Source organism: Hylaeus anthracinus, unplaced genomic scaffold (genome assembly GCF_026225885.1).
Source record: "Hylaeus anthracinus isolate JK02 unplaced genomic scaffold, UHH_iyHylAnth1.0_haploid 11982, whole genome shotgun sequence".
Classification (NCBI taxonomy): domain Eukaryota; kingdom Metazoa; phylum Arthropoda; class Insecta; order Hymenoptera; family Colletidae; genus Hylaeus; species Hylaeus anthracinus.
Window position 1 is genome coordinate 5,810,283 of NW_026534330.1, and position 20,126 is coordinate 5,830,408.

At 37.4% G+C, this 20,126-nt stretch overlaps 1 protein-coding gene across 3 annotated transcripts in view; it reads right to left on the reverse strand.

The window, feature by feature from the left end:
• LOC128886345 (neuronal acetylcholine receptor subunit alpha-7-like) overlaps positions 1 to 20,126 on the reverse strand; it is a 454,660-nt gene that overhangs the window by 20,902 nt on the left and 413,632 nt on the right. For all 3 annotated transcript variants that reach the window (XM_054141148.1, XM_054141149.1, XM_054141147.1), the window contains one exon: positions 11,907 to 12,016. In XM_054141148.1, the coding sequence (XP_053997123.1) occupies positions 11,907 to 12,016 (110 nt within the window). The remainder of the gene's footprint in view (positions 1 to 11,906; positions 12,017 to 20,126) is intronic.

The following is a 20,126-nucleotide window of genomic DNA, read 5'->3' on the forward strand; positions in this document are numbered from 1 at the left end:
TCGAATGGAAAGGGACAGGGGGATGGGAAACCGATGGATAGAGGCTGCTAGCATTCGGAATTGCATACTACTGAATCACACCTTCCGCCACCAATTACCGATATATTGTCCGACGTCCTGGAAACGATCTCTCAATACCTAATTACTGGAAAGTCATGCAGCTATGCCCGACCAAACTGATTTAGACCTCAATAAGCCGCGGCCGTAACGGCCTGGCCCCCTTTCCTTTGGATTCGGTTAGCCGCATTCCGACGAAAACGGTAATTGAAGTGCTCCTAGATATTAGCGTCGTCGTGTGACTAAATGCTATTTACATTTGGACACGTGTAGCGGCCCGTTTGATTAAGGGGAACGTTTCGGTAAACTCGGGAATCTGGAACCGAATATCTGAGAGAAACAATGTCCGGTACTGCCATAAATTGCGCTACGAGCTTAGGATCGGTTCTTCTAATAGAGATTTTCTGAATAACAGTACAGCACTTTGGATATGCATTGCGTTGCATTTGGTAGCATTCATTTCTTTTTTAAATCAAAACTGCTGAAGAGAACACCCTTGTTTAATGAATTTTCAAGGTTGTGCTACTTTCTCTTAGAATGGAATCCTGTAAAGAATAATATGAATGTTCATAGACTTGAAAAATAAGATTGTGAAGTATGACAAAATAGATAGAACACATCTAATCGTTACTTAGATTTAGGAAAATTTCTGTGTCAAATTTATTTTTAATTTCCCAGCCCAAACTAATGGCAGGACCATGGTAAGGATTTATGGTAAGACCATTTATAAAGTAATTACCAAGTATCACTTATTATCATAACTGAGAATTGTCGAGAATGATAAATGATAAAAATGCATGTAGACGATAATTAATAGAGGTCGCCTAACCCTTTGGAACCGTCTATGAAGGAGTCTGGGGCAGAATGAGCAGCTCGAAGTGGTTTCCACGTTCCAAGCAGGACAATTCATGTATGAGTGACATTAAGCGCTGCGGACGACCATCCGACTTCGATTAGGATGGTCTGAATGCTTTAATCCAAATTAATCCCCGTCAAATAACTTGCGAATTGGCCAGCAAGATGGATTGTGACCAAGTACCAATCGCTTGTCACCTCCAGTCTGTGGGTAAGACTGTTTACATTTTTCTTGTATTATTCATCCTAATTTTTGTCTCATTACTACGCGTTTCACTTAATTTATTTTAACATTAATATTTATTTCGATGATTATTTAGTCTGAAAATGGCTCCAATCGTAGAATAAAAATATAATTAAATAATTACGAATCTAAAGAGACTCGTGTTATCTTTTCCTCGTCGACAATTCTTTTTTACCTGAAATTATTATATCAATGCATACGTCAATCCGCGGCAGTGCCCTTTCCGAACACAATGGGCCGATCAGGATTTTCTCTCGTGTGTCACACGGCGAATTACACAACCAAATCAGTAGTGACCTGTTTTAAAAGTGCGCATACGAAGGCAATTGTGAACCATTACTGCGTTTGACACATTTACTATGAATATTTGCTGCATTAAACTGACATGTCCCTTTATACGATACCACATGTGTCAGCCGTATACTTCCGTTCCAACATACTTCAAAATATAGCCTCATCGTTTCGCTATTCGTCCCTTACATTTTCTAAATGATCGTTAAAAGAGATGTACAACATTTAAATGTCTTGTTACGTGTCCCTAGTTTTACTCAGCTTGAGCCTGGCTACTGTTAAACTGTTTATTCAAAAAGGTATGTGTATTAATTATTTTATACTATTATTTTATACTATTATTTTATACTAGCATTTATATATATTTATATATAAATATATCTTCAGCTAGCTATTTCATCGTTGATAATGCTTCAGGAATTCAAAATCGAGTGTTTCGTTTCCGGACACTAAAGCTTCTACTTTCACCTGTCGATCATGTAAACGAACGTCTATCATCGAAATCCGTCCACGAATAAATGCAATCCCTCTATCGGCGTTTGTAGCTAGATTGTAACGTGCACGGTTCTAATTTTAGCATCCGAGGAAGAAAGAAAATTGAATTTTCGTTGACCACGCGACGCGTGAACACGAGGATGCTGTGTAACGTTAAACCTACAGTGGCCAAAGTACAACGAAACCTAGCCTGCCCGACAGATTTGGGTGACCGCATATCGATTAGCACGGTAATCGAAACGCTATAAAAGTTCAGACGTTGACATACCACAGGGGCCGGTGTTCATTATGTGCCCGCAAACAGGACAGTGGCTAAAGGAAGAATCGAAGCGGGGCGGGTGGGGGGTGAACGAGGCCCCAACACGGACCGAACGGAGCTTGGGGGTCCAGGAATAGGATTTAATCTGCTTTGGCTTGAATTTCGAAATACGCGATGGCTAATGCATATTGCCTTTGGCCCGTTTCCAAGTTTCCTATGCAGTCGAACCTCCAACACTCGTGTACTCCTCTCCTCCGCGTCTGTCTGCCCTACTGTGCCGCCAAACGCCCTCCCCCTCCCCCCCCCTCCTCCTTCTCCTCCTCGTTGTGAATGTAAACTCATTTTGTCATGCATTAAAGCTCCGCATCCTTCTAACCCTGAATCCCAGCATCCTCCCCCCCCCCCCACCCACGACGTCCACTGTTTCAAATGATATTTATGCCATATTAATCGAATCTCTGCTTTATATGCGGCTGCACACGACCCGTCCCGTGCCGAGGAGTGTCTCTGACGGTGACCTAATATCAAGTCACTGACATGACTCCGAACCATTCCAGAAATTCGGTCGTGCGAAATAAAATCCTCGCCCGGTAGATGCACACTTGCACGCGATTGTTTCCTGGACCGTGCAAACTTTGACGAAATTTATCATTCCCGAAGCTTATCATTTGGGGCGTGCAATTGATGTGGGCTGGCGTTAGGCTAGGGAGGAAAAGTATTGGATTTATGCGGATTGGTTCTTATAGCGGCAGAATGGTGCACTTGTTGGTGGCCTTGATTATTAGTATTCCTTCTGAAAAGTAAAATTTGAGGAAATTTCTGTCTCAGTTTCTGATTGCCTCTAGTCAGTAGAGCATTGCTATCTAATAAACATATTTGAAAATATTTAATATCAATATATAAATCACAAAGGAAAACTGCGTTACTATTAGAGGTATTTTTAATATTTTTATGAATGCATTTTAATATTAAACATAACATTAATATAAATATAGATATAAATGTTATTTATATTAAAGTTGTTATTACTTTGGTTAATCACCGTGGCACGTACGAATAATACAATGATTAATATTCTGACAATTTTAATGGTAGAAATAGAAATAGTTTATGTTTTAGGGTAGTCGTGCATGTAACGTCGATTACTAGATATGACTGTCACCGATGAATCATAGGAAACGAACGAAAATTCGATTAGCAGCGATTGAATTGTCGCGTCGGAACAGGTGAAACAAGCTTAATGTGTTTAGGGTCATTTGTTCTGGCCGGAAAACGACCGGCAACAGTCTCATCAGCGAGCATTTTCATCCGAAAAATGCTAGTGATTGCATTTTTACACCCCATGCATTGTGTGTGCACATAATGTAAGAATCGGCCTAATAAATTTTTAAACGTTTATCCTTCTACGTACAAAACTGTAACTATAATGAATTTCTTACTCACACGATTTACCTTCTGCTCATTTACAGTATTAACCACTGATATTGCTTAACAACTGTATCAGGTTTGTATATTCTTTCTTTTCGTTAACTTAAATGTACCTTTGAATAACGTGGTTCCAAGAATGATTTATAATTCGATATATTGTTCGAATATTGTACTATACTAAACCAATGGATCGTTATCACATCAGGATCCAATATATTCTTGGCGGCAAACTTCCTAAAATCAATAAACGCCGCGGTTCATTAATTCCTTTTCTCTCGTGGTAATTACCATCGTTGCACATGGCCTAATTAACAAATCTGGCGTTGCGCTTTGGATGCGGAGTTAGCATGGTCAAGCATCGGACGGGGGAATAAAAGCATAGCCAACGTCGGCGTCGTTTAATCCGAGCGCTCAGGTCACTAATTAACGGTATCAACAAATGACGTCGCACATAGCTTCGTTGAACTATATCCATACATATCCTCCCTTATTCTTATTCAATTACAAATAAATAAATGTATTAAGTAGTTGCTTCATACAAAGTTGAGATCCCTCAATGTCAACTAAGCCAAGTGGTAGATTCGATGAATTTTTCATTTCGAGGCTAGATGGAACCATTTGTTTATCGTTCGATACTCAACATCGCCATTGGAACACTACAGACATTTTTCACAAAAATGTAAAAACAAATTGAAAGCACCTGGAATATTTGAAAAATGTAGAATCTGTATGGTAGTGCAAAAAAATAATTCAAATGAATTTATTCTGTTTGATTTTAATAATTTATCGAGCAATACGCAAAAAGTGTCCTATTCCAATATTTATTCAGCTTGTTTCTCAACAATTTTCTTTTATACTTACCCTCCCCTTCCACTCCTCGTATTCATTGCGTATAATTTTTCAATGCCGAGAACGATCGAAACTATAATATTTATTTCTCCAAAGATCCAGACAAAGCTTAGAATTACTGTTGAGAGAGAAAAATGTTAGAATGATAAAATATGGACGAATCGCAGGAAAAGAGGCTTCGTTCCCAGTGCCAAGATCGTAATTAACGCGAACAGAATTTATGAAAATCGCGTCGGGGCTCACATAATTTCAGGAGCGTTCCAGATACACAAGAAACATTGCGACGGTAAATATCCATTTCTTTGCCAAATTGCGTTGCCACGATGAAAGATCACCGGCACGTGACATTTGGATGAATGGGAATTAATCAGGACCTTTTGCGATCAATTAGTCCGCGTCGTCAGAATTTATTAGATCCTAAATCAAGGTTGTGACGAGACAGATGAAAAATGATTTTAGATTCGATAGGAACACTCACATTTAGGTATCACGGATAAAGGATACGTTATACATTCTAACGTTGCAAATCAAGACAGTTGAAATTCAATTCAGAACGAATATGTTATATATTAGAACCTAATGCACTCGCATAATTTTGCTCGCAACGGAAATTATAGCTATCGTAACGATTTCTCCAACTGCTGAAACTCTTAAGTGGCAGTTTTCATAAGTGATATTCCGAACAGATTTTCAACGCCAATTTATCAGCCGAAGTTACCACTGTAGCAGATTCTGGGACCGCAAACGGTCCACATATGTCAGCACGTGCGACACGTACGCTCGGGTCTATGCACGTTAACCATTGAATCCAACAAAAATACGATCGAAATTTGGTCACATTGCGCCATCCGAGCGATGACAATTTTATTTTCATTTTACTCATAAATTGGGGACGCTTTAAGCGAAAATACCGATTCGAGAAATAGAATTGCTGAGCTGGGTGTGCTACGCGAGTTAAACCATTATTTCAGCCCAAATCGGATTTAGACAATGAAAATATTGTATGTTATACAGTAAGACCCCGCTTAACGCTGTACCGTTTAACGTTGTTTCAGTATTACGCGGTAGTATTTGATAGATTTTGTTCAGTTCGTACAAAATGATTTAATGATTTTGATGGAAGTTCAAAGGCAAGACGAAGTGTCATTGATGCGAGGTCTTGCTGTTGACAAGTACTTGCTGAACGGAACAGGCCTAAACAAACGACTTTAGATGACTTCGTCACAAAAAAAAAAAACAAAAAAATAACTGAGTTATCGCGACGTGATTTATTTTTCCATTTTTTGTTAAGGACGATAAATTTCTGGGCCTCCTTGATCTATTGTAATTATTTCGATGAGCTCGACGAATTATACGTGGTAGAGAATGCTAGTTATGGCAATCACGATGCTCGTAACGGGTTGCATTGGAGAATTACTTGTTTAGGGGTCCTACACTCGCTTCCGGTAATGTAGAGCATTCTATCGATGATACAGAACTCTAACTGATCAAAGGATTTACTGATAGAGTGTTCTATGCATATTACCTACAAAGCGATCTGTCCTATCAATCTGTCCAGTGCTCTATATTACCGATTCTTTAAGACTTGTTAAGCTCGTCATAACTCAATCATTTCAACAAGAAACGGGGTAGTATTACAACAGAAACTAAAGCTCAGTACAGGATCTATTAAAAATGTGAGGTTAATTATGATAAGAAATTTCCATATTTTCTTTATCTTTAATACAACGTAAGATGAGATATTCTTCATCATTTATCAATTTCCATTTTCGTATAATTCTAACAAGTTTTCACGTTACATTTGATAACCGTTATCTTCGCAACGTTCGTTTAGTTTCTCACGTATTCCTTTTCTCAGTCATTTTCCGACCGAGATGCGCCGTTACGCGGAAGCTTCGCGTGACAAAATTATTGAAGTAGTATATTTATAAAACCGCAAACGGTAAGTTTAACGCGCGCACGTGTGCCATGTAGATGCCGGCAGAAGTTTATGTGCCGGGCGTTTCACCGGAACGAGGATTCACTGCAAATCGTGTCGCATTTTCCAGAAAAATGCCGTTCATTTCTCGTTGACACTCTAGTATATCCTGTTTTCGAGGAAATTACTTTATGTCATGCGGCAGACAGTAAGAGGAGCTTCACCTCGTGACCCTAATGACACCCTGCCATAATTGATGGCCATGTATGCTCAACATTAGTTTAATTAATTTCAGAGCTTAAAAATCATCTGGGAGGCGTAACGTGAAACGATTAAATTTATATTTTACAGTCGTCACGAAGTGAAATAATTACACGCTTTACTCGTTTGTGTATTTTTGGATACTTCGAAATGTTAATTAAATTCGGAAACATTATTTTTCAGGTCATCTCGCCGTTGTATTAAAATTTGTTTCGTTTAATTATGCTGTAGATTTCTCAAATATTCTTTAATCGATTCCTCCAACTGTCATCAGAAGTCTCGATTAGTATTGTTTGGAAAGACCCGATAAATCGCGAGTTGTTTTGTTTCACGGAAAAATTGCCGACTAAGATGGTAATACATTATGAGATTTATTGGACATCCGGTAAGGTAGAAATATTAAGGAAAAATCGCCAAGTAAAATTGGTATCTGGCGTTTCTTGCATGGGAAGCAGTTAATATTTTCCATTAAATCGTGCTGCAGTAGGTCCTCTTCACTGTAGATATTAAAACTTATAGCCACAGGACACCTTATTACTTGGGAGAACATCAGATTTGAAATTGAATTGATACTAAGTTTATGATGGTCTTAAAGAATTTGAATCGTATAAAGCAGCTGCTATTTTTTCGTCGTAAACGCGTCGTTCAGTTCTTTTCAGTAGTAATTGAAAAGTATCGTGAGATGAATTGCACTCCACGCGTGAAGTTGCTAAAAAAGGGACCAAAGGAAAATGGAAAATTTATCAAGGAATATAAGCTTTCATTCTTGTTACGCTAAACACTTCTTTCGGTTCTTTCTGGTGGTTAGTATGAATGGTATGAAATGGTAGTTAGTATGAAATTGGTAAGGAGAAAAAAATGGGAATAGCGAAACATTTCTGAGGGAACATGCACTTTTGAAAAAATTTCTGTTCGCGTACGTTTATTTTGTACAATCGCTAAGTTTTCTAGACAGTGATGTTTCATCAGACATCCGAGTGGAAAGGGTTGCATATGAAAATGACCAGTCAGCTCGGCCAAATAGCCTAACGAGGAACGCGCAAATATTGTTCGAATGCGCGACACGATTCACTGGAGGGCAGTCCGTTCTTTCCGCTCTGTTTAGTGCGTCTTAAACTAAACTTTTAATTCGACAAATACGACGGAGAGCTGGAATCGATACATTACCTACTTAAAAACAATAGGGGCCGCAAGCGTTTTCCGACAATATATTTCCGCGCGGGGTAGATACTTTCCTTGATTCTCTTCGAATGGTGGCGGTGGCTTTGTTTTTAATGCGACTGACCCACTTGGCCTGGCGTCCCACTTTTGCACCATGCACCAGTCACCAAGAATTTCTGATAGTTCAGAATCTAGATCGCTCTTAACGAATTTACTGTCTCGATAAATTTTTCTTTTCCTTTTTCCTTGCGCGATTCGACGCACGGGCCAATCTCGCCCCTATTTGTTTTGCCTGCAACTTTTAAACGCTTAACCAAGTTTATCTAATGGCAGCGGTTTTAGGATGCTACTCGGTAGTCAAACAGGATACCAGAGTTTAACTTTATACAATAATATTGTTTAGGAGAAAAACACTTTGTTAATATTTCTACTCTTTCTATTCCACAAACTTAACATGAGTATTTTGAAAGTTGTGGATAATGTAAAAACGTTCAAAGAGTCGAATAAAAAGAAAGTAAAAGTGCTATAAAAAGTATATTTGATCCTGAACCGTAAACAACTGCTCCCAAGTTTTAGTATACTCAACTGTAGATTGAATATTGAAGCTGCCGTTTAAAAAAAATTTCAGCCTAAAACAATATCCTCCGACGATGGCCCTAACTAGTGCACCGTTAAACAATGAACAGATGTAATTGGTGTAAATTTAAACCGCGGATTTGTGGCAGCAGTTATACATTTCTAATGAGAACTCAAATCAAGCATCATCGGTTATTGCGGCCGAATACATACAAAGTCGGCGAACGTGTTGTCGGCCGTTGGACTCACGTAGCAACAATTTTGTGGTGTGTCGGTTGTGTTCAACACTAGCCCCAGTAGAAATTTACTTGCCAATTTCCAGAATAATCATTTCGCATATGTATCAGTACTCGATAAAGGTAATGGCAAAATGCATTAATTGAGTGCATTAGACGAACTACCAAATTTCGAGGTTTGAAAGTATTTCCAATAATTTTCAGTAGGTAGGAAGGGAAAGAAATGATTTGATTTTACTCCTTGTCATTTCTAGTTTATAAATAGTACAATCAATTTTCCGTTTTATTATTTTTCAAATAACAATCTGAAATTTCGAGATGCAATTAAAATTTATGTCTTCGAATAAATCGAACGTTTATAATGTATACAGTAACGTTTATTATTCGTTTAAATATCAGTGACAATCATATATTTTGCTATAGTACAGTTAAAAATTAATTTCTGACAATAGTTAAATTAATTATTATTGCTGTAACTTTAAAGTGAACTAAAGTTTCTACTAACGATTCAGTCTATTCTTAAGAATAATTTTTATTTTACTATGCAACTTTATTGGATTGTCATCCACCTTTTGTTTATTTTTTACGGTCTCCGTAGCGCAATCTCGTCGAGGCTTTCGACTGTTTCCCCAGCCTTTGTCGCCTTTCGTTCAATATATTTTGCAGCGGCGGTATCCATCGCCGTCGGGGAAGTACAACATAATAAACGTGAACGTTTACTTCCTCGTTCGACAGAGCTGATGAAAAGTGGAGCACGCGAGGAACGCGCTGTGACGAAGCGACAAAGCGGCTAATTGATCGATCCTCGATGCGATTCAGGCATGCACCATCTTTGCGAGTGACCTCACGGCAACCTACGTGCACACGGAGATTAATACCGATCCCTGCGTTTGAGGCCAATTGTACGACGGAAGTTGGTCAGCGTCCATTCACTTTGAATGGACGATCCGGTGCGCGGCTCGCAGGAAATATATCGTTCATGTTGTAAAACTAATTATTCCGAAGAGAAATTACGCTGCTCTCACCGAACGAGCGTCGACACTGCGAACGGTAAACAAATTTCAACTAACGTTAAATTCTGTTTCGACTTTACCGAGTTCGGTTAACTTTCGTGGGTCACAGCCATTTATTCTGTAATTTTAAAGCCTTCCATTATTTTATATTATTTATTTCCGAGTTACGGTGGATGAATTGCATTGTTAACTCGCGGACAGGTTAGTTATTGTTATGCAGTCACGAAGGAGCGATTATTTATTGTACGCTTCTATTCATTGTAGTGGATTGATCTTCAGGAGAAAGTGTTGCAGTTACATTCAGCGAATTGTTTGCAAAGCTACGTGCATGTTTTTTAATTGAATATAAATTTATAAAAGTAGTAGTAAATTGTCAAACGGTCGCTCCTTGCTTAAAAAAGTATGAAGAGCTACAATTTTGTTGCAACTAAAAAAAGAACAATAATTATAATCATTACGAGACGAGTCAGAAAAATTCGATGGGAGAATATTGAAGTTGGAATTTCAAATAGGAAAGCAGTGTTTTTTTAATGTAAGAAATGGCAGAACCTGCCTCAGTCTGCATTTCACCTAAAACATTATCTGTTTTGAGTGAATTGGGACATTTCTAGATTTATTCACGCCACGTAAACCGTTTTTGATCGAGCAAAGAGTTGACACTTGGAAAACGTCGGGTCCCTTTTATCGGATTCACTTAAACTTGCCTGCTGGAGGAACAGTAAAAAGAGTAAGAACATTGGAATGACAGTATATATTTTGGAAAAAGAACGGTGCCTTTCTGCTGACGACATTGTAAAGTTGAGGAACAAGGTTTCGGTGCTTCAAAATGACATTCTAGATTTATCGTCGGTATAGATATTCCATGTGACATCTATTTCTTTCCAGAATTCCCTCCATTCCCAGACACATATATAGTCGTTACATATTTACAATATAAAATTCAAATTCTAACGATCGATACGTTTGAAATCAATTTTCCAAGACTCATGAATATTACTCCCTGTGTTTCGAGAAACTAGTTAACGAAGAACCTGAATTGCACCGTATCGTTCATCGTTTGAAATAAACTATGTATTCACGGGACGTTCTTGCTGTCAGATTCAGATATTATGCAGCCGCGCTTAAATCGGACCCCACTCCTAAGAAAAGTAATTTGCTTTGTGGAGTTTAACTAACCGGAAACAAAGCTTATTTCGTATTCGCGTACAAATTCCATTGCGAAATTAATATCCACCGTGGACGACGTCATGTTCAGGTGAAAGATCAAAGGTGTAGGACCGACTATAATGTTGCCTTGAAAGAAATGGAAATGTCTATCTGCTCGTTATGGTTTTTGACATTTATCGTTAACTCTCGCAGTGGTTTATAACCATCTAATAAAAATCACATCTCGCGTGATCTATCCTTCAAAGTTTTTTCTATTGAATTTTTTCACAAACCTGTCAAGAATATTTACATGCAACAATTGAATAACGTTTACATCTACAGACAGGTTTTATTGTTCAGTTTATTACTTTATTGTAAATTTCAATATGTTCTCACAGAGTAAATATACCGAATACAACGTATCATTACAACATTATGCATATATTCTAATTACTTAATGGTTTTCCAAGCCACGCGCAAACATCGCGTTTAAATATTAATATCATTCACGCAAGAACGAGTATTATTGTGCTTCGTCATTGAAATGACGTTCTCATTAAATACAATCCAACATCCGTTGGTTAAACAACAGTACCATTAAACCAACATCTCTTTAACTATTATATTATTCAATATATATTTTGTTTCAGTAGTTACTTCAGTAGAATTTTGCTTTACAGTTTTATCATTTCGTTTTAATGTACTTGATGTCCATTTTATCGTATTTTTTTACTAAAATGCATCCAGTCGATATAATAAAAGCAATATAAAGTCTTTAAAACTGTTGTGTATTGAAAACGATAGCACAGGCACAAAGACGTTGATGAAGCCATAAAAATGCACTTATCCCTCCGATCAAGCGTAGTAAATTTGCTAATGTAAAGTTTCGGAAAACTATTTTGTTACGATGCTTTTACTTCAGCCAACAATTAAGCGAACTATTCATGAGTTACACTTTTAATCATACTCTTTTTGCCTTAACAATAGCTATTTTGGTTTTTAAATTAGTGCAAACTTCGTTAAAAGAATTTTAATACCCTTTGTGCCTGTCAACGCGTATAAAAATCAAACAGATCATTCTATGAATATTGAGCAGATGATGGCAGGGTTAGATTACCTGTTATACATGAGAACGTCAGGTTTCCAAAGTCTGTGTGGCGGGATCCTGAGGTCTCTCACACCCCCGTACTCCGACACGTTCCATCTCATGTTCACGTCATTCCACTCCTGTAATTAAACAAGAGTATCTTAAAAATATTCCCCTGAGGAGATCTATCATCGGGGCTCGTTAATGCAGTGTACGGTTTTACAATGAATTATTTCTTTCCAGCCAATTAACGGTAATTAATCAACAAGAATACCTTAGAACGTTCCTCTGGAAAGGTTTGTAATTAATTAATTCAGAGTATAATTTCTCGATGAATTATTTCAATCCAATTAATCAATTGCAATGCGCCAGCAGGAATATTTTATAAATATATTTCTAGAATAAAATAGAGTTCTTTAATGAATTCTTAATTCCTAAACTTACTTTTGGCTCTTGATTTGAATTCCTAAATAATTTGATTGGTTTAAGATATCGGTAGAGAGGGTACAATTACGTTTCAAAATTGATTGTTGTTAAATACTATCTAGTGAATGTTCACTGTAGTATGTATTTGTTAAAGTACTCTCTGCGAATCTTGTACGACCGTAGCCCACCCGACCATCAATCACGCGCCGAAACTCAATCTTACGAATTTCTCCCCTTAGTATCATTTTCACCCTCTAACAGCAAGTCCAACAGCTGATGAACAATCACATATCGAGTTTCAATTTGCGCTCAGTTCAAGCAAGAGGTAAACGTGTTTATATCTAATTCGAAAATTGGAAGGTACACAAGCTGATGTGTTGTCTCGAAATTGCTGTAAGTGATTCAATAGAAGAAGATCCGTTAGCATATCATGGTCAGCAAGTCAAATGATTAACACATTCGCGACCGCTGCCGTGAATCCACGTCAATTCGAGTTTTATTCCTGTTTATGAAAAAATTATGAAAATCTTTTTAGTTTATACACTACATATTTACAACATTGATATTTCAGAATTGTATTATTTTCGTCAGTACTCGGTATTAGAAACGTAAAATATTCCAATTCTGTCAATGCCACCAGAACAATTAATTCACTAAACGAAATAATGTTCAATTTAAAATCATTTTATCCAGTTCTAATTTCCTTCATATCATTTCGCTAGACCACGTAGCAGAAACCCTTTTACAATGCAAATTCGACTACATATGGCGGTTGCCTGTCCAAGGCTTCCAGTTTATCATGTTTTGCAGATAGTAAATCTGTTGTCTAAGGGCTGAAGGTGCACTGTTCATGATTTATGCAGCCTTTTACCGTCGTCCGACTATTTTTATACGCCTTAGTTTTTGGGTTTCATCAACGTCGAAATTGGAATTCAAGAGAGAAAGAGGTAGGGAAGTGACGTAAGTGATGTAGTAGTTAGACTTTATTGTTGCGAAGTTCGTGGCATCGCAAGTACATTAAATAGCTGGCTGCCCGTTCCCCTCACCGTCGGTGGATGGGCTGTCGATTCCAGGGTGCTAATACCTTCCACGGGAGTTTTCGAGGAAATTTTCCAGACTTTCGCCCAGAGTTTGCGCAAGTTCGCAGGAAATACGAAGCGATTTGGAAACTTGGAGAAATTTTGGCGGAGCTCTTCATTTTGGTATTTCGATCCCTCCTTGGCCAAGACAAGAAACGATGCGGACAGAATGCCAATAGGGGATAGCCGGCATCCTTTCGACGTATTCTATGGCATCGATCCAGGGATAAATAAGCATTTGCGCAAGCGAAAAGCTTGGTATTTCGATGGAAACCGTCCCGCAATCGATAAGCTGTGTGCATCGTGTGACTCGTGGATTTGTTGATATTGATTTTTAGACTTGCGCGTATCACTTTTATCGTACATCATCAAATGAAGATTTCCCGTAAGCCACGCGCAAATAAAATGCCGTGGTTAACGCTTTTTGTTTGGAGCGGTATCATCCCTTGATTTTTATTTTTCGTTTTATGGCTCCTTGTGTTTGTTTCGTGGTTCTCGTTGGTGTCACTTGAACAGTTTGTAGTCATACATGTAAAATACATTGTTCTATAGTATAGCTCTACAAAATTAGAAATATAATTAAATGAATTAAATGAATTCTACAAAATTGGATTTCTAATAGTCCATGTTTACAATCGTTTATTATTTCGCCTTGCATTACTCTATTTCATGTATACATTATCTTATTACCGAGGAAACCCATAAAATCTTATAGTTGAAACGTGCAGAGATAAACTCAATGTTTTGAAAAATAACTGCTATGAACTACGCTAACTTCCACTGGTTTCTTAAGACAGGAAATTTCTTGGGAACCCCTTTCCCCATGAATTCTCCTTATTACAGAAACACTCGGTTCGAAAAGTTCTGGATTTCGATTAGATAGAAATCGTGGTCTCGTTGCGTGCCACTTTGGGAATACTTATCTCCAGAAATACCCGATCCATTTCGTGTAAGCCATTAGATTCACACCCATTAGTCACTGACTCCCGATTGATTAGCCACTGATGCAGTAGACCAGCGGATAATTAATAATAGCCACTGTGCTTGATGGTTTACGTGGCACGCATAGGCCGTTTATTATATATCCATTTGTACGCAGGCGCGTGGAAAGCCGACGTAGAGTATCGTCGTCCTCCCTGTTATGAGATTAGTTCATGGCTAATGAACGCGGTTCGGGAGTCAACGGCATATATAAGCGATTTCGTCTTTGGCGTTGACATTAAGTTTCATGCGGGATCCAGAGAAATGTGTCATCCAACGTAGAGCACGTCGATGACAGATTACAGAAGTTGCTTAACTCTATTGAAAACTTGCCTTTCATCGCCACTGGCCCATAAGCTGAACCTCACGTGTCTTGTTTTTAACATTGTACTGGCTATTGTACGCTATAGTTAGAATGGTGTAATATTATGTAAAATTATGGAAGGTATATGGTTACAAAATAGATTATAGTGAAAGGAAAGTTTATTCAAGGAAAGTTTCTGTTGGCACGCATACATGTTTTATTCGTGATTTTACTCTTTTAAATTAAGAGGGCTTTTATTAGGCTTGGTATGGGGTAACTATTGAATATAAAAATACTTTTCAAATGAATATGATAGGCTTACAAATTGAACTTGCTCGAGAAAAATTGAAATAATACGTTTATTTAATTTTTTAAATACCTATCTTCACTTATAACTCCGTTTTCTTTCTTTCGTTTATACTAATTTTAAGCCAAATTGAAATTTGTGGCATTGGCGAATGAAGTACATTTATAATTCAATTTTATTAAGGCAGTGAAACAAGTGAATATTTGATATTTGGCAAAAAGGTTTCAATTTTACAATACAGGATAATAATAAAAATTCAAGATCTATCGAGAAAGATAGTTCATGATAACACAAAACAAAAAGTCCTTTACCATTTTTCGATTGGATCATTCGTTACCGAGATAGAAGCAAGTAAAGTTCACCATTCGGAGCTGTCGAATGCGGGCCATCCGTGCCCGAAGTTTGTTTACCTCTCGGTTGCGCGCGCGTGCTCCCGCACGTGACTATGCGCTCGCGCGCTCCCCGCACGTGACTATGCGTTCATGATTAAAAATTTCAATAGCTTGTATCTCCGTAAGGAAACGTCGGATTGAAAAACGGTAAAGAATGTTTCGATTCGTAATGGCACCAGGTACACATCTTCATGAAATATTCTACATTTTTACCAATAATCCGTATACCATATGTGTTTTATTTAGAGTTAATGTATAATTAGGAAAATTTCATTTTACAATTTTAAAAGGAACCATAAAACCATACGAGATTCCAATGTCGAAAGATTCCCTATTCCTATTCTGAGACCCTCAGATGCCCTAGGACTAAAACTAAAATATCGAGTAATATTAACTTTGAAGTGAGTATTAATTTCATTTAAATTAAATTAAATCTCCAAAGTGGAAGCCTTGTAACTCTTTCTCAGTAAAAGCAGTGGAGTGTTTAACAAATATAACAAGCCCTATAATTCGTATACATATAGTCCGAGTATGATATTTATGAAAGAAGGTTATAATAAAATGGAAGGAAAATAATAAAATGTAATAAATTATCTAAGATCAGTCTACATCAACATGATTCATAGAAAGATCTCGCGTCTTCTAATCTTCACAGCATCGCCTTTACCGCTATTATTGCTTTCCTTTAAAAAGGATCTTCCACTTATGGTATACATTACAAAGGATGGATTTCCTTGTCCATGAGAAAACTGAGAAGCTTTTGTTCCTTTAGGAGAGAGACAAATGCTCGCAATCCCACCGTACGCTTTACATACAGAGAAAACGAATCTTCTGGGAACATCAGAACGCGAATGCAGTCGAGTAAAAGGCAAAAGTCGTGGAACGAAAATTGAGAAGAATTCCACTAAAATGCTTCTCGATGCTCTGACTTTCTCAATGCTGAGTGAAAAATGGGTGTGTACGTTCGTACCTATACATCTGTCGAGGAATATTATTTCCTTGATCAAAAACTATTAAAGGATTATCTAAGAATCTTCTTTAGATTTCCAGTAGTTTTAAAGTAACATAAAAAGGGGAAGCTTTAGAAGGTAATTTGACCTCTGAACTTGTGCGACTCCGACGAAGAAAGTACCGGTCAACCTGAAAGGCTCATGAATGAACATTCATGTTCGTTCCGAGTGGGATCTATTAGATTATCCTATCTTGAAAGGAGAATTATTAACCCCTTTGCACGTCGAGTATTTTTTTGTAAAATAACTGACTTGCAACGTTAAGTAAGTATTGCAGTGACCTTTCTAAAAATTAATAGCGTTTCCTTCGCAGAAAAGTGTATGAACGTTTATAATTTAAATCTTGTTTATTCATATCGTTAATTCAGTTTGGGTCGCAATGAATAAAATTTAAACTGAGTTATGGTGTGTAACTAAAAACGGATTCTATGACGGGCATAATTTATTTCATGAAAATTAATTTTTACCGTGTGTATTTAGAGTGATAATAGAAATAAACATAACTGATGCATTGCCTGCGGTTGTTGTATGCTTAACCATTCCCTTTCTTTTTATTTTTAAAACGTTTTATTAGTTACCTAGGAATAAAACGAAACCAGATAGATTAGATTTTCATAAAATCGGGTTAACACGCCTATGTGTCGTTTTTACTCAAGTTTGACAATGCTTTGACGAAATTTAATTCAATTGTTTTCGGAATTGGAATGCAGTTCAACTATCGAGATAGCAGCAATCAAACAACGTGTACATCCAGTTTTTCAATAAAGGCTATAGATCTTTAATCTAATTCAGATGCGTTCTTTGTGATAGACATTCCAGAACAGAAAACGATTGTAGACAACCGATCGTTAACACTTTAGTGTGGAATCTTGATCACAGTAAAATGTAATTTCTTTTTCAGTGTATAGCACAATTTTCATATCAATTTAAATATGAAGAAAGCTTCAGGCCTTTATTTTTTAATATCAAAATACCCTCGACAGTGTTGTCGTGATGGACATTCAAACGGTATCATTTTTACCTTTAATTGAAATCGTTTGTATTTCCATTTAAAATCATGAAATCGGATGTATTCCTAACAACTTGTATTTTATTAAAAACAAAATCCTAAAGCTGCTTCTATACGCTCAAATATTATTGAGTTGCTTGAAATATTGTTGTTCCCCAATCATGATAGTCTTTTACATCGTACGATTGGTGTTCTACTCAAAAAGTAAACAGTTTAGCATATGCCCCAAATTCCACGAAGCAGCCAGTATAATATCTTCAACGCGATTCAACGCGTAATGCGTTCTTGCCACAATTAATTAACCATAGAGCGAAATGAAACTGCCCCACGTTCCGCGGACATTTGCTGATAACTTGAAATGTAAATTCAGACCAGCGATAAGAAAAAGAAGCGAGATTCAAACTGCACATGCCACGAAATAGGTAATATAAATGCGTCGACGAACGCGAAAATTCCCGAGTTTAACTATTTCCATGTCCAGTTCCCGGAAGGATAATCCTGAACTTTGCCCTAATTTTCTCCCGATGGTAGCGCGCCAAGGTCTCAGCCCTTGCAATATTCATAAACATAAAACCCTAGTTACCCCGTGGGTTCGCTTCGCGACGCCACTCTGATCGTTTTGCATTTGTCTTGCTATCAATCGAGAGTAACCTGACTGATATGACGTGTATTAAGGATACTTTATTCAAAATACTAAAGTAATTTATTTATTTAAATAAATCTGAGGTAGTTAGTATAAGTGTTTAATTATGTATCTATGAAATGGTTACTAAATGATTACTAAAAGCATTTGTTCAACTAATTCCAAATGATGAGTAAAGATTTCATTTGTTCTTTTTTTTTTGTTATAGAAATATCTATTTAATTCAGTCATTGGTTCTATGTGTCGGTTCTTATAGTGCAGTCTACGGAATAAATTGTTGAAGAGGCTGTATAAATATTTCTTTCATGACTATTGCTTTGAAAATTATAACATTGATTTAAAATAAAAATGAAGTTCGAAGTTGTACGGACTACAATCATATTATTTATCCAGGTTCAAAATCAATAGAAAACATCAAATGGCGTGGTTTTTTAACTACAAAATAATTTACTCACTCATAACAAATTTATTGATATACATCTTCTTTCAATTAATACGAATCGATACTTTCCTGTGGCTACCAAAATGAATTTATACTAAACTATTATCGTATTCTCCATAAATAGTATCAGTCCCGTCCCAATCGAACCACTAATCAGGACCAACGGAATTAATTAAAACGCTTGATCAACTTTCTCGCGCGGGGAATCGTCGGAAGATGAGCAGAAAGGAAAATTAATCGAACTAAGATTTCATTCGACGCTCTCCTAATGGAAGCAGAAAAGCGCCGAAGGACTTTCGACGTCGCCTTGCACGGATCGTAATTCCTCCTTCGGATTTTCGGTCTCGACTTATTTCATGGGTATCCGTCCCTCGAATCCCGGTGCATTCCGCTGCTGGCGTCACGGAAACCTCGCGGAACTTAATGGCGCGTCCATGTTAAATTCGCCAATCGGGAATCTCGGTGATTTCGATTATCGTCGCTTCGAGAGCACGGACGAGTCCCAGTCGTTGATTTAGGATGGACGAATACGATCGACAAGCCCTGATCTACGGCGTTGTATTGGCATTCCTGTTCCCCTTCTGTTTCCCGCCTTTTGGTAGAAACGATTGGCTGTACAGATCACATGGATCGTAAGTCGAAGTAACGCCTGGGGGGAGGATTGATGTTTCCTCTGTAAGTGGTCTAAATAACCTTGGAAGATACATTACCTGGAAATACTTGCTGGCCATTCGATTCCTAAATCGTCAAGTTTCTCTTCGTTCTTTTCTGCTCACCTTACACTCTGTTTATTTATAATTCTTTAAACATTTTAAAAGAGACACGATCAACCAATGAATTAAATATTCAAATATATGATAGCTTGTATTTTGTTGCAGCTGTCGAATATTATGGACTATTCTACACAGATTTCAATAATGCGAGATTGAAAAATGCAACCATCTTGAATACACTATGTAATTTAAATCAAAGTAAGTAAAACGTAAATATCTAGAAATTACATGAATGTAATGGTACATTGTTCCCAGTGCTTGAATTTGTTATTTTTACCTTCTATATGAATATGAAACATCAATATATAACTATATTTAAAAGTGCTACTGAAATTTTGTTCGTATTTATTGTTAGACGTCCTCATTCGAATACTACACAATAAAATGACTCTCAGACGGAACAATTCTCAATACATAAGCGACCCTACGATTAGCGCAGTTCTACTTAGAAAATCACGTAGCATTTTTCGACGAATGCCAGTTGTGAAATTCACGGCCCATTAACTTTCGGGTGCTTGAAATTTGTTTAACGATCGTCTTCCTGTAATTTCGACGGGTTCGGTTGTCTTAAGGTCGGCGATCGTAACGCCAATAAAAGATGAGCGATTCAACGAACCGTGGCTAACAAGCTGCACTAAATTTTCGCGTGATTTAACATCTGGCTGATTAGTAGTCCGGGGTTGGTCGGCTTCCAAACTTATCGATTCGAAGTCTTGTCGATAGTTGAGTACGAATTTGGACAGTGTGAGCGGAATTCAAGCCTGATATTGCTGTTTCGATTTCTGCTCGTGAGATGTTAAACGGCATTAACGAATACATTCAGTGAACCGCGGATCGGGGCTACCAAAAGCACTTAAAACGTCAGCAAGCTTTAAGATTCGAAT